The sequence below is a fragment of the Chrysochloris asiatica genome, unplaced genomic scaffold, assembly GCF_000296735.1.
Source record: "Chrysochloris asiatica unplaced genomic scaffold, ChrAsi1.0 scaffold00065, whole genome shotgun sequence".
Classification (NCBI taxonomy): domain Eukaryota; kingdom Metazoa; phylum Chordata; class Mammalia; order Afrosoricida; family Chrysochloridae; genus Chrysochloris; species Chrysochloris asiatica.
In genome coordinates, this window is record NW_006408583.1 from 7,791,047 (window position 1) to 7,807,047 (window position 16,001).

At 41.7% G+C, this 16,001-nt stretch overlaps 1 protein-coding gene across 1 annotated transcript in view; it reads right to left on the minus strand.

Moving 5' to 3' along the window:
• ADAMTSL1 (ADAMTS-like 1) overlaps positions 1-16,001 on the minus strand; it is a 63,907-nt gene that overhangs the window by 43,091 nt on the left and 4,815 nt on the right. Inside the window, exon 2 of the mRNA XM_006864475.1 lies at positions 13,704-13,838. Coding sequence (XP_006864537.1) covers positions 13,704-13,838 — 135 coding nt within the window. The remainder of the gene's footprint in view (positions 1-13,703; positions 13,839-16,001) is intronic.

Consider the following 16,001-nt stretch of genomic DNA (forward strand, 5'->3'; position numbering starts at 1 on the left):
TATGGAGGGGGGTGGGAATGATCCTTGCTGTAAAGATTGTTCCCTCTTTTGAGCTACTGCATTCATAGGTATAGGTCAAGTTCATCAAATTCTATCAGATTACTCTTTGTTTTCCTCTTCTTTCTTCTTCTAGTTTAGCTCTGATCATCCAGTCATTGAAGCCAGGTCAAGTGGGTATTATCTGTATCCCATGAACTTTTTGAAGGCCCCTCATATTCCCAGTTCTCATCTGTTTATACCTCCCTTCTTAGTATGTGCTGATGTTTTCTCTCTAGCTAGATATGAAGTTCTTTGCACTTTTCAGCTCTTACCCAGAGGCTGGCATAGACTGAGCCCTCATTGCAATAAGGCACCTCATTCATGAATGATTAGTTCATCAGTAATTGACACTCAGAACGGCAGTGAAGAGCTAAGCCTCTAATCTAAGGAAGGTCGTGCAGGAGACCACAGTGAAGAAGAGAAAAAGACTTTCCAGATTCAAAGTTGGCACAGTGGTTACATGCTCGGCTGCTAACTGAAAGGGCAGTTGTTCGAACCTACTAGTCACTCCATGGGAGAAAGACGTGGCAGTCTGCTTCAGGAAAGGTTGAAGCCTTGGAAACCCTGTTTTCCTCTGTCCTTCATGGCCACTATGAGCCAGAATTGACTCCATGGTGATGAGTTTTATGGATACAGCTCTCATCTGTCAGTTTGTTGTACGGGCTGTGATGCTGCTGTAAGTTATACCATCTGTATTTGAAACATCAGTAGGGTCACCTGTGGTGGACAGGTTTCAACAGAGCTTCCAGACTAAGACACACTAGAATGAAGAAGCAGCCTACTTCTGAAGGTTTAGCCACTGAAAACCTTATGATCAGCAGCAGAACATTATGGATATAGTGCCAGAATGGTGCCCAAATGTGACCCAACAGAATGTGGAAATCATCAAAAACCATTAATGCCACATGCAAGCAAAAATTTCCTGATGTAGCTGTAATAGTCAATCAACAGGGAACTACCAGAGACTCAAGTTGGATTTAGAAGATGATGTGGAGTTAGTGATTACGTTGCTGATGTCAGATGGATGTAGGCTGAAAGCAGAAAATACTAGAAAGACGTTTACTTGTGCTTTAGTTTTGACTCTGTAGATCATGACAGGCTATGGATTAACATTGTGAAGAATAGGTATTCCTGAACACTTGATTGTGCTCATGAGGAACATGTACACAGACCAAGGGGCAGTCTTTCATATAGAACATGGGGATATTGAATAGTTTAAAATTAGGGAAGGTGTGCGTCAGGGTTGTTTTCGTTCACTATATTCAATCTGTATGCTGAGCACATAATCCGAGAAAGTGCATTATGTAAAGAAGAACTTGGCATCAGGATCGGAGGAAGACTCACTAACAACCTGTGATAAGCAGATGATACCACCTAGTTTGCTGAAAGCAAAGAGGGCCTAAAATACTGATGAAGATCAAAGACCACAGCCTTCGGTATGGATTGCATCTCATTGTAAAGAAACACAAATCCTTACAACTGGACAATGAATAGAATCATGATAAATGGAGAAAAGATTGAAGTTGTCAGAGACTTCATTTTGCTTGGATCCACAAACACCACCCATGGAAGCAGCAATCAAGAAATGAAATGACACATTGCATTAGGCAAATCTGCTGCACAAGACCTCTTTAAAGTGTTCAAGAGCAAAGATAACAGTTTGATGTCTAAGGTGTATCTGATCCAAGCCACGGTATTTTCAACAGCTTCATATGCATGAGAAAGTTGGACGATGAACAAGGAAGACTGCAGAAGAACTAATACATTAGATTCATGGAGTTGGAGAAGAAAATTAAAAGTACCATGGACTGCCAGAAGAACAAACAACTCTGAGTTGGAAGAAATACAGCCAGAATGCTCCTTAGAAGCCAGGATGTGAGACTTCTTTTCTCATATTTTGAACATATTATCAGGAGGGACTAGTCCCTGGAGAAGGACATTATGTTTGGAAAGGTGGAGGGTCAGTGAAAAAGAGGAAGACCCCCAACAAGATGGACTGACACAGTGGTAGCAGATATGGGCTCAAGCATGACAACAATTGTGAGGATGGCGCACGACCAGGCAGTGTGTCTTTCTGTGGTGCAGGACTCATTGGTACCTAACAACAACAATAACTAATTCTATGAGCTGTGTATTAATTACAAATAAGGACTTGAGCGATGAAGAAAGATCTTGTATCTAGAGCTATTCGCATCCTTTCTCTCTGCTCTGCAATGCGTTCGAGGAAATGAGAGAAGAGAATCTCTCCTATCCTAGTTCTCAACAAAGCCTGAGGCCCTCACAACCCTGTCTTCTTTACTGTGGCTGGCCTCCTCACTCAGAGATTGCTGTCAAACTGCAATTCCAGCACCACACAACCCTAAGAAGGTTTTCAAGAGTGGTTCACGGTTAAGGAAGGATTTATTAGGCAAAGAGTAGAGTTCTGTATTTTCTCACTAATGGACTTTCAATTACTGTCTATCTCAGAGACATCAAACTCATTCACATCATTTCTGGTAGACACAGTGGGGAGGGCAGAAGGGCCTGGGAACTGTGTCCTGGTGCCAGGAAAGGGCAGGCACAAGTAAGAGTGCGTTTTCTCAAGGTCCCCATTTCCGAGCTATCTGGAGTCTTAAAATAAGCCTATGCCTGGATGCTGACTGTGGCTTGAAGCAGTGGCTGGGCAGGGAGATTTACTGCCCTGCATTCTGTATCCAACTATTTTAAGCGTCACTTAAGTTCTGGTGTCCATTTAAATTTATGGATGTGTACTCCTATCCAAAAGAACCCTTATTTTCCTTCCTGCAGCTACCTCATTACTGTCCTCTGAATGCTGATTTAGTTTCACACTCCATGGGTTATAGAGAGGCCTGTAGTCCCTATGGGTCTTTATTCTCTGCTGTAGATTTTAGATATTAAAAAACAAAAAGACTAAATTACATAAACATGTGTGATAAACAACTAAGAGTGCTGATCTTTTTCATAATAGCAAAACATATTCTCTTTGTGGGTAACCTTTAGTTCATTTTCAAAAGCATTTTCCTCGTGATAGAAAACCTCATCCTTCCTGGATAAATGAGGAAACAGATGCCAGCTCACGTCTCTCTGAAAATTAGGTTCAGGATAAATTCTCTTCCTTTCCTCCTCCTTATGAAAGACGCTGGTCCACCCCCTCAGATCTTTCTTGCCCTTCCTTCTCACTGCTGCAATACTGATGGGTGGGCCCTCACTGTGGAGTAAATTTTCCCTAACCTTTGACCAGCATTACAGAACTTGCTGTTGCCACTACTGTCATTGGAGAGGAAGTAGTGATGGTCTTAGTCTTCCAAACTATCACGATGAAAAATGGATTTCCACCAGATGTGACCCAGGATGCTCATGGTGGTCACTGTACACATCTCCTCATGATTCAGGCTGTACCAGGAGAATCAGGAAACGTGCAGGCTGTGATGAGGGGTGGAGGTATGTGGCACAGCTGATAAAGCTGCAATTATAATAGAAAAGAGAGCTGGAAATGACTCAGGAGGACAGTTAAGCCAAGATGCAACTACTTAGTCGGGTTTCAAAATCACTTGAGAATACTGAAGAATCAAGCTGGGAGACAGAACACAGATGGGAAATGCCACTAATAGCAACACAAGGTGGGGTAAGCTAACCATCACATCAGTAGTCTACAGTAGGGCTTGGCAAACTGCTCAGATCTGGCCCCACTTTTGTAAAGAGTTTTCCTGGAACACAGATACACCACAACTGAGTTGTGTAGTTATGATGGAAACCATATGGCCAACAAAGCCTAAAATACTTACTATCTGGCTCTTCACAGAAACTGTTTGCCTAACCCTGGTCTGGAGTAAGCACCTCAGGACATCATACGAGAAGCGATCACTCTACGTTGAGGTACTTTAAGAGAGCTGCACAGAAAGACTTGAATTGCACTTTGAAGCCTTTTAGGATTTAGCTTGAGAGGAAGTGGTGGGAGACAATATTCCATGTAAAGACGCCACTCACAGAAAGCTCAAGACCATAGCAAGGACTAGGAAGATGTTTGACTAGAATGTTAGAGACAGGAGTAGGATGGGAGCTTGGATACACAGGCTAGGTCCAAATAGCAGTGAGCCTCGGATGTCAGGCTGAAACATTACACACGATAAAACATAATTTTCCCTCATCAGATTCCTCATGGGTAGTAGGGAAATGGAGAAGTGACTTTGTAAGCCCATCCAACTCCTGAGAATCAATTTTTAAAAATTTGGAGGCATGACCCTATCTCAAAAGTGCTGCCTTAACTGGTCCTAGGAAAACATGATTGTTATTTGTCTGAAAACCTTCCTAGGTGACTCAGTGTGCAATGGGGAGTTCTTTCCAGATGAAGGTGATGGCCAGGCATGTGCCTGGGAAAGCCCTGCTCAGGGCCAGGTAGCTGGAGCAGGTGCCCAGAACATATGAGTTTAATTAAATCAGTAATATTGACTTGTACCAGAGCCAGTCTGATAAGCTCTGTTTTACTAGAGTCAGATATATGAGCATAGCAATCAGTTGGCCACATGGTTTCCAATAAAAGAAATCACTTCTGTCTGCCCTTAGCTAATCCTGGAGAAGTCCATGATGCTTACTGCAATATTGAGTCTGTTTATAAATTTGAGCATTTATAGATTTTTCCCCTGACATTTTAATGTGTCTGTTTATAATAAGGCCTTACACAATTTACTCTCTCTTGTTACCTCTGTGACCTATTTCCTCCCACTTGGGTACTCCACTTCAATCATCGTGGCTTCTTTGTTGTTCCTTGACCACGCCAGGCATGAGTCTGCCTCAGGAACGTGGCACTGGCTCTTCCTTTGCTTGGGATATTCTTCTCTCCCTCCAAGGAGCTCTGGTTGCATAGCAGTGAATTGGGCTGCTAACCTCAAGGTCAGCAGTTCAAAACTACCAGCCACTCCATGTGACAAAGATGAGGCTTTCTGCTCCAATAAGGATTTACAGCCTTGAAAACCCTATGCAGGGTTGCTCCACGTCAGAACTGACTCCACAACCCACCACCACCACCACCACCCAATCTCTTCCTCTGGAATTCGTTCTCCACACAGCAGCCAGAATAAACTCTTAAAACACAAGTCAGATAGATAATGACTACCTCTTGCTTTTAAATGTTTCAAAGACTGCCAGTGGACAGCAGGAAAAGGTGTGTCAGCAATTTGCTCCCATCTCCCTCGTTAGCCTGCCTTGAGCCACTCTTCCTTTAGGTCTTTACTGTGATGGTTCCTCAAATGCCTTATGTTTTCTAGTTGCAAGAGCTCTGCATTTGCTGGTTCCTCACCTAGGATGCTCTTTCCCTTTCTTCCCTGGGTAATTTTTACCCAGTCTTCCAGTTTCAGTTCAAGTATCTTTTCTCAGAGAAATCGTGCCTAAAGCCCAGACCAGGGGTGCTATCCATTCACATGGCTTCTGAGCACCCAGTTTCTTCCCTTTTAATCGGTCTTCTTTATTGGAATGACTTTGTGTATCAGACTCAAAGTGCCCCCTAGAATTCAGACTCTACAAGGGCAGGTACGTTTATTTGTTTTGATCATTACTGCATCCTCAGTGTCTAGAGCAGAGATTGTTGTTGTTGTTAAGTGCAGTCAAGTTGGTCTGACTCATAGTGTCCCTGTATAGGGTTTCTGAGGAGCAGCTGGTGGTACAAACCACCTTGCAGTCAGCAGTTCAGTGCTGATCCTACAACACCACAGCTCAGCATGTTTTGAATGAGCGAATGAATGGGGATTTACTTTACTGTGTAGCCCTGTGAATCCCTGCATCTAGCACAGTGCCTGGCACATAGTAGCCACTTGGTATGTATTTGTTGAATGAGAAGTAGACTTGCCTTTGGGACCCTGTCTTCATAGATTTTTCAGCTTTGACCATTAATATTTATTCATCTATTTTCTGATGTTGTGAGGTGCTGAGGCAGTACTGACTCATAACAACCCTATGGCACAACAGAACAAAACACTACCTGGTCCTGGGCCAACCTCACAATTGTTGTTAAGCCTGAGCTCATGGCTGCTGCCACTATGCCACTCCATCTCATTGAGGGTCTTCCTTGTTTTCTCTGACCCTCCGTTTTATCAAACATGATGTCCTTTCTCTAAGGACTGGTCACTCCTGATAATATATCTGAAGGATGAGAGATGACTGGCCATCCTGCTTCCAAGGAGCATTCTGGCTGTACATCTTCCAACACAGTTAGTGTTCCCTTGTTCTGTTCAAACAACCACCTTTTGGTCTGTGTACAGGTTCCTCATGAGCGCAATGAAGTGTTCTAGAATACTCATTCTCTGCAATGTTGTCTACAGCTTGTCATGATCCATATAATTGAAAGCCTTTGTGTAGTCAGTAAAGCACAGGCAAACATCTTTCTGGTATTCTCTGCTTTCAGCCAAGATCCATTTGTCATGAGCAATGATATCTCTTGTTCTACATCATCTTCTAAATCTGGCTTGAACCTCTCGAAGTTCTCTGTCAATGTATGGTTGCAGCCATTTTTTTTTTTTTTTTTAAATTATCTTTATCCTAATTTTCTGATATACAGTTCTATTTATTAATCTAGTTTCTGATATTCTTTGAAAGGTTTGGGTAGGAATCCTATTAGAGACCTCCACTTTTATACTCCAGACCTTGTTGTGGTTGTTGTTAAGTGCCATCTAGTCAGTTGTGACTCATAGCGACCCTGTGTAGGGTTTCCAAGGAGCAGCAGATGGGTTTGAACTGCCGACCTTGCAGATTCCAGGCCAATGCTGATCCCTCAGCACCACACTAGGTCTCAGATAGTGCAGCCAGTGCTCACTCAGCTGCATAGTGTTATTTGGTAGGAGTAGTCTAGTAATGGAGAAAGAAGTTATTTTTCACCTTTGAGCATGAGGTCAACAAGTACATGGTGCTCTTTGCAGAGACATCTGTAACCATATCTCAGTCCAGTTGGGCTTTACAACTCTCAGCACTTCAAATGGTCAGAGGAGAAAATGCCTAGTCACCTGTCAAACATGGCCGGGCTGCAGTGTGTGGGCCACGGCCTCACTGCCCCGCCTTTGTGTGGGCTGGGAGGCTCTGAGGAGCCCAGCTGCCGGGTCTGCTTGCCTGTGGCCCCAGGGAGCATGTTGCTGTTGTTGAGCGGCTACTGTGTGTCTTGGCTGTGACCCTGGAGCCCCCACTGGGGAGAAGGCCCAGGCACAATGACTTCTTTCATGGGGAGGACTGACTGCAAACTCAGCTTGAATGGCTGCCTGCATGTCTCTTCTCTCGGTAAATCACAAGGCAGGAGACAAGGTTTGGGCCATTTGGTTCTGGATGTGGCTAGCATGACACGAGTCTTCAGCAGAGATGCTCTGAGGAGTCCCTCTGACACTTACTCCCTTACAAAGGAGAGTCTGTGGCTGACCAAACCCTATACCTACATTCTGTGAGACACTAAAGGCTCTGAACCTACATGAGACATGCTGGAGCACAGTCCTGACTGCTTTTCTCAAGCCACACATAATAATTTTGTTCTTGGAGGCACCCAAGGCCATCTGTCTCTGACAAAAATCCCTGGCCTTAGACCACAGGTGTTCTCTCTTCCCTGATGTTCCCATGGCAGATCGATACTCTCCTATCTGACATTTCGGTCTTTCTTTTTTTCCTTTCGGTTTATTTTCTCTAACTAAGAAAATCTAACCCAGTTAACAGGAAATATAGGACTTAGTGAGGCAGAGGACAGAGTGTGGTCCTTGGCTACTGGAAATGTGTGATCATGGGCCAGTAGACATGCCACCATAGGACTCAGGATTCTTTTCACTGAAGTGGATGGACCAGATCAGGGGCTGCCCAGGATGATTTAGGTTTGTGGTCTCTAAGATCTCTCTCACAAGGACTCAACTTTGCCACTGTAGCCATGGACAACAGGTAGGTAAATGATAGGGTGTGACCCAGTACAACTTTATTTACAAAAACAGGTGGTAAACTAGATTTGGAGTCCTGGTGTGGGGCTGCGGATTAATGTGCTGGATTGCAAAGTCTGTTTGAACCACCAAGTTGGTGATTCAAACTCACCAGCTACTCCTTGGGCATCCTGTACAGGGTGGCTATGAGCTGGAACAGACTCAAAGGCACTCAACAACAAGCTAGGTTTGACTGATGGGCCTCAGTTGACCAAGCACTGGACTACATTATCTCTTAGGAGTGACTACATAGTAATCTGGAAAATGGTTACTAAACAAGCATCAGCTTAGTCTAGGAAAAATTATTTCAAACATACATGCCTACTAAATGAAAGGTTTCAATTTGAATCTACCCAAAAGCACTTTTGAGGAAAAGCCTGTTGATTAAGGTTTGGAAAAAAACACACCCATCAGCCATTGAAAACCCTGTAGAACACAATTCTGCTCTGACACACATGGAGTTGCCATGAGTCAGAGACAACTTGATGACAACTAGCTTTATATACACACATAAACATATGTATTACACACATGCACTTCTGATTCTAGCCAAGATGGAGTAACAGAGATGGAATGAACTTCCCAACTGAAACAATTTAAAAATGGACAAGATACTCGTATATGAATCAGTGGTTTTCAATACAGTGAATAGTGATCCCCGAGAAATAGGAAATGAACAAGGTAAGTAAGCTGTATGACTGACCCAGCCATCAGAGAGTGCCCTGGATTGCATGGGGTAGGAGATAGTTTTACCTGTTTCTACCAACTAGATGGGAAACCCTCAAAATACCTAGGGCACGGTGTGGTGCTGATGTAAAGACAGACAATAGAACAGAACAGAGAGCTCAGAAATAATACAAGGACAACTGATCTTCCACCAGGAAATTCTGTGGAGAAAGGATAATCCCAAAACTGGGTATCCATATGTATAAAAGTGATTTCAATTCATTTTTCACACCAAATACAAATGTTAACTCAGACTGGATCAGAGCACTAAATTTAAAACCTAAACACAAAGAAGAAAACATGAGAGAAAATCTTTGTGACTTGGAACACAAGTTTGCTTCTGGAGATGATGGGTTTGTCCATTTCATAATAGTGGTTCTGATTTCACAGGTGTGAAAACTAAACTGTAAATGTTAAATATGTAGAATTTACTGTACACCAGTTATAGCTCAATAAAGCTGTTGTGATGTGAAATATATGTCAAGCATACATAGAAATAGATGTTTGTATCATCTCACCAATAAGAAGACAAATACCTATTAAAAAATGAACAAAGGATCTTAATGGAGAATTCTTAGTATAACAGACATTACTGAAAGAGCTATTAAAAATGAAAATTGTTGAAAATCACATAATCACATGAATAAAAATAAAAATAGATCGATATCACTTTTTGTAATGCATTTTATACTAGTGTGTATTCTGTAATTAAGATGGCAGACGTTAAAAGTATTGGTCATATCTAGAGTTGATAAGATTTTGGGAAAATGGGAACCTTCATACAATGTTATTTGATACAACTTTTTGGAGATCAATTCGATAGCAAAACCTGAAAACATAAAAAGCTTTAGACACAATAATTAGGATTCTGGGAATGGTTCCTAAGTAAATGGGACTGTACGTAGGATTTAGAAATAAGAATATTCATTATGTAATTTTCTATAGTAGCAAAAGATTGCAAAGAACCTTGAAGTCCAACATTAGAGAACTAGTTGAAAAAAGATAGGGTACCTCCTTCCCAATGTACTCATTAAAAATGAAAATTAAAATAATATTTAGAGATAATGGAAAGATGTTTGTTGTATATGGAAAAAGTTATAAGAAATATATAGAGATTATTTCATTTGATTTATTTGCCTATATATGTGTGTGTATTTAGAAATATATACATAGATGCTTTTTAAAAAGTTTCATTTTAGACAAACGATATGTAGCCTTTGTCATAAGTAACCTCTGGGTTAGGTTATTACAGATCATTTTCACTTAATTCTTTTTGCTTCTGTATTTTTAATTGTTTCACATGAAAATGTGTTGTTTAAAAAGTCCAACAAACACTTTTTAAAAAAAGTATCAGTGCCTTGCAATAACCACCAATAAAATATATATGCATGGGTACATGTATGCATATATGGGTATAGAAAAGCATATGTAAGTATAGCAGTATATACGTACAAGGGGGCTTCAAAAATTTTTTGGAAAAATTTCATCATCTTTTAATTCCATTTTTCCATGAACTTTTTGAAGCCCTCTTGTATAATATAAAACATAGGGATACAGTTAAAGGAACCTGCTAGCTATATCCAATCATCTTGTGGGATTAATTAATTGGGTTTGAAGGCTTAGGACCATAGTCCTGGGGGACACCTAGGTCAGCTGGAATGGCATAGTTTTAAAAGATACTGTTTTGCATCCTAGATTGGTGAGTAGAGTTTGGGGTCTTAAAAACATGTGAGTGGCCATTTAAGATACAACTATGGTTCTCTTTTATTCGGGAACAAAACAGAGGGAAGGACACCACAGAACATTAGTCCACAGAACTGATGGCCCATGAACTGCAGCTTCTTCTAGACTCAGACATGAAGAAGTAGATGGTGGCTGACTACCACTACCAAACCTTCTGACTCAGGGATACAACAGAAGGTCACAGTTAGAATGGGAGAAACTATGGAACAAAACACAAATTCTTATAAAAGGTCAGACTTATAGGGCTAGTAGAGACTGCAGGAACTCCCAAGACTATAGTTCTAAGATGCCCTTTAAACTTGGAAATGAAGCTACTCCTGAGTGGTTCCTTTCGTCAAAATAACAGACTGTTTTATAAAATAAATGCCACTTTTGTTAAGTGCCATTGAGTTGGTTCAAACTCATAGCAACTCTGTATAGGGGGCCACATAGGACTCCTCACCCATGAATACTATGTTCCTTTAAATTTATCAACCATCTGTGATCAAATTACCAACATTTACCCTAAAACAAATATGAGATGCTAAGAAGGGGAAGGGAAATTAGATTAATGGGAAAAGAAAAAGAATAGAAATAATGTGAATGCTCACACAGGTGAAAAATGTAATCAATGTTATAGAATAATTGCATAAAAATTGTTAAATGGGAACCAATTTGCTATGCAAACTTTCACCTAAAGTATTTTGAGAAGTATCAGTGCCAATACCCTATAAATGATAGTGTGGACAATACTAGTCTTGGGCCTTAGTGGCCAGAACTAATATTTAACAGATGGCTGCAAAAAGGGTTAGGTGCTGCAGGTAGGCTTGAGATGCTGCTGCTAAAAACTGGAGCTATGCAGGACACTGCTCAGACCTGGACCACAAAGAATGACAAGTTGACCTTTGACTTGGCCTTAGAGAGCTGTTGGCACAGCTCAGGCCTTCCTGCAGAAATGATAACTATAAACAACAACAAAAAATTAGCAACTGTCTTTCCCGAGTTAGGATGGCTGAATCTCTGCTGGGCATTCTCCATGTCTTAGTTAAACAGAGTGTGAGACCAACAAGGGCTTCATTAGTCCCAAGCCTGCACATCACAATTATGAAAAGTGAGGTGCAGATGAATCCATGCATGGGTTGCTCAATCAACTTTTATTTCCTTTTTAAAAGCTGAAGCAATGGCTTCAAGTGAATCAATACCAGAGTGTCTGATAACCAACAAAGTCATTAATTTTCAAGTAGATTTGTTCCCTAGGAATGTCAAAATCAAGCCTTAATGCCGAAAAGTTAGCTCTGATATATGGCTTTCAAAACCTAATGTCATCCTCTTTCTCTTTATTCCCATGGAAACATGAGAACCAAGGTTGGGTTACTGTCCCCGCACCATAGGACTACAAAGTTCTCTGGATCGGTTACAGCCAGATCCTGTACAAAGAATAAATACGTATGATGGAATCTGACCATTAATTGGCTGTCACAAAGCTGGTCAATGGTTTCATTCTGGATAGAAACTGCTGTGATTTGGTTATGGTTGCTTGGAGGGAATATTAAAATGACTTTCAATGCAGCATCTGGGCTGAGTGAAAGAGATTCTCCTGATCGATTAGATATGTCTGCCTTAACTGTAGGAGGCATGATTAGCAGTTACCTTCACCACGTATGTATTTCTGTCCTGGTCTACAGCATATACTACTTTCAAAATAAGATTTTTTCATTAAATACTCTTACCAATGATTACTTCAGTAGAATGTCAGCTTAATCTTTCCCAAACATTGCTTATTACTATATCATTCTCCTACTTAAAACCCTATAAAAACATGTCTCAATTCCCCATTTAGTAAATCCACCTCCACAGTTTTGTATTCCCAGCACTGGTCTGCACTTTGTTATATAGTAGTGACATGTGTGTTGCTGTGATGTTTGAGGTTATGCCACAGGTATTTCAAATACCAGCAAGGTCACCTATGGTAGACACAGTGAACAAATCTATCTTGAAAAAAGTACAGTTAAATGCTCTTTAGAAGCAAGAATGGCAAGACTTTGTCTCACATGCTCTGGACATGTTATCAGGAAGAATTAGTCCCTGGAGAAGAACATTGTGCTTGGAAAGGTAAAGGGTCAGCATAAAAGAGGAAGACTCTCAATGAGGTAGATTGACACAGTGGCTGAAATGATGGATTCAAACCCAGGACAGATTGTGAGGATGGCTGTATTTCATTCTGCTGTACACAGGGTCACGATGAGTTGGAACTAACTTGATGGCACTTAACAACAACCAGTCTAGCATTCAAGACCCTCCATAACTTGACTTCACTTACCCTTCTACTATTTCAGTAACCCTACACAAAGTGTCCCTGGCTTCTGTCTTGTACTCAGAGCGTGCACTATAATCTAAAAGGAACATCTAGAGAGATAGGAATGGGAGCAGCTAGTCACTAACAGGTCAGGATGTCACCAGCTGCAAAGGCTCAAGATGAAAGGAAGCTTTTAAAATTTTGAGGGTGAGAGTTTGAGCCAAATCTCAGTGGCAGAAGTTTGCTTTTTCTGATGGACTAGGTTCTCTTCCAGTTTAGCTATTCATTCACCAATCTTCAAACATCGTCTTTTCCAGCTGATGCTAAAGATCTACCTGACACAGATGCTGCATATGTTTATCTCTGGGATCATAGCATCTTTATCTTGAACCATGATTCTGGTGAGAGGACCCAGAAATTGGATACCCTATTGCCAGAGGACACCAGACATATTAGGCAATAACTTGAAGGCTCCTAATGATAGATGCCAGGGAGATTGTACTTGGTGAAATCATTTGCCTTGAAGAGTATGTCCAGGTTGGTTTTAGCTGTCCCCACCAAAACATTGGCAGAAATAAAATGATCTGGCTGACAGAGAACCATCTCTAGCTCTAGTCTAGATGGGAGGAGGCCATGGGGCAGCGAAAGGGGACAGTTGTTAAGGGGAGAGAGAGGAGCTGTTCTTTATTGCTGCATCTTTCTCAGCGCTTAGTGAGGCAGTCTGGTCTGTGGCATCAGCCCCAGAGGACTCAGAAAGGAACCATGTTGGAATCAAGACAAGCTAGAGGCCAGACAGTGAACTGCACTCACCTCAGATGGAAAGTCAGCCAAGTTTCCACTGGTGAGTCTGGATTCTGTAGGCAATTTAGTGATTTCCTGTTGGCCACCCCCCACCACTGCCTCCCTCCCACCTGCAAGCAGTCACCCATCCATAAATCCTGTCCAGCCCTGGATTTCTGCCTAATGTTTCAGAGGGTTGGACTCACCAATGAGAGCGGAATTCCCAGGATTCAGGACCAGCTGTGTTCCCAGAGGAGACGCCAGCACTGAAGGAAGGTTCGGTCCAGTGGCTGAAAGCAAGGCCCTGATGTCTTCCAACTGTGTGGGGACTTGAGGGGGGTCTGTAAGAAGGCAGATGGTGAATCAGGCAGGTTAAATCACAAAGGCCATCTGAGGGGGAGAAGAAGAGGTGGGTGAGCCTACGAGTTTGTCTGTTAGGCAGAGAATGCTATTGCTACCTTTTAACAGTATTTTTCCCATAGAGATGTCCCTCTTAGATGGAGGTAGACCTGAATTTCAAACTTAATACTTGATGCCTAAAATGATAAGGTCAGTACTAAAAAACGAGGTATGCTAATTTCAGGCTTGCCCTACTTCAGAGTCTGTTGTTCTTAAGTCCTGTCAAGTCAATTCCGATACATAGCGACCTAGTATAGGGTTTCCAAGGAGTGGATGGTGGGTTTGAACCACTTCCCTTGTGATTCAAACTAGCCTTATGGCTCACTGTTTATCCTACAGTGTCACATCAGGACTCCATGGCACTATTGGGCACCTATAAATTCTTACAAATTCACTTACTATGATTGTTATTAGTTGCTGTCTAGTTGATATGGAAAAAGACCTTTTTCTTTTTTAAAGCCAGCACTTCTTACACATTTACTACAGGCCAAGTCCTGGACTAAAGAATTTTCATTCCAAATATCCTTGAATTTTTACAATATCCTTAAGAGGGAGGCACTTTGGTATTATCCTGACAGATAAAGATATGCCGCTGTAATATCTTATTTCCAAGATTCCTTATAGTCGCTTCTCTTTGAAGACACAGAACTAATTATGAAGTTGATAGCTTTGTGACCCTGTTTTTTTTCTTTTTTTTAATGCCCAGGTAAGACCTGGATAAACAGAACAGGTAGAGAAGTTTGCAGTGGGATGCTGTGGTACTGAAACCTCACAGAGTCAGGGCTAAAGTCGGCAGGCGCCACCGTTAGCCAGAGTTAAATGTGACAAAACAGAGTGGCCTGCTGACGATTTCCACTGGGCAAATAAAAAGGCAGGTACCTATCATGCCTGGGGTGGGGTGATACCACGATCCCCCCTGTCTTCATCCTGCATCACATCAAGTGCTGCTCATGCCCAAGAACACTTACTGGGGTGGAAGGAGAGGCAGCTTCACTGCGCTTATACTTGATGGTCATTTCAGTAAGATCCCGTGAGGGCCTACTATGTACTGGCTCCTTATTAGACCCTTGTTGGGGACAGGAAGGGACAAAGTCATGATGGTGTTGAATTGACTTCAGATCACACCTTTTGCTTTTCCACAGCAAAAGGCCATCACAAATAGAAACAACCATGAGCTTGAGATTATATGGTGGTGGTGGTGGTTATGTGCGTGGAGCCGGTTCCAACTCATAGCGACCCTGTACAGGGTTTCTGAGGCTGTAAATCTTTACGGGAACAGAAAGCCTCATCTTTCTCCCATGGAACAGCTGGTAGTTTCGAACTGCTGACCTTGAGGTTAGCGGCTCGATTCGTAACCACTATGCTACTAGAGCTCCTTGAGATTATATACAGGACATAATACTGTGAGCTTGGGTCTAGACCATTGCCATAAAAAGTGCGAATATCACCATAAAATGAGTCACACAATTTTTTGGTTTCACAGAGTCTATAAAAATTATGTTTGCACTACACTGTATAACCTATTAAGTGAGCATTATGAAAAAGTTTGAAATATTGTTGAAAATGACCAAACTGTGACATAGAAATATGAAATGAGCAGCATGCGATTGGAAAAACGGCGCCATCAGATGTGCTTGGTGAACGGTTGCCACAGACCTTCAATTTGTAAAAGAAACAAAAAATGCAGTATCTGCGATGTGCATTAAAGCAAAGCACAATAAAAAGGTACGCCTGTGTGTAGATATATACGCAGGGGCTTCGAAAGTTCAGGAAAAGGGAATGCAAAGGTAACTGAACCTTTCCACTAACTTTCTGATGTCTATTCATGTGTGTGTACACACACACACACACACACACACATTTTCTATACATACATATATGCACAATACACATTTTATATGTACACATCCATCCATATATTAGAGTATTTGCTTCTAAGATTTCAGTTTCTAACATTCACGGGTTTATTACCAATGTTTAAACATGACTTTAAATCAGAAATGGCTGCATACAATTCCTGTAGTAATTGTTGTTGTTATGTGCCGTGGAGTCAGTTCCGACTCATAGTGACCCTGCATAGGGGTTCCGAGGCTGTAAATCTTTAC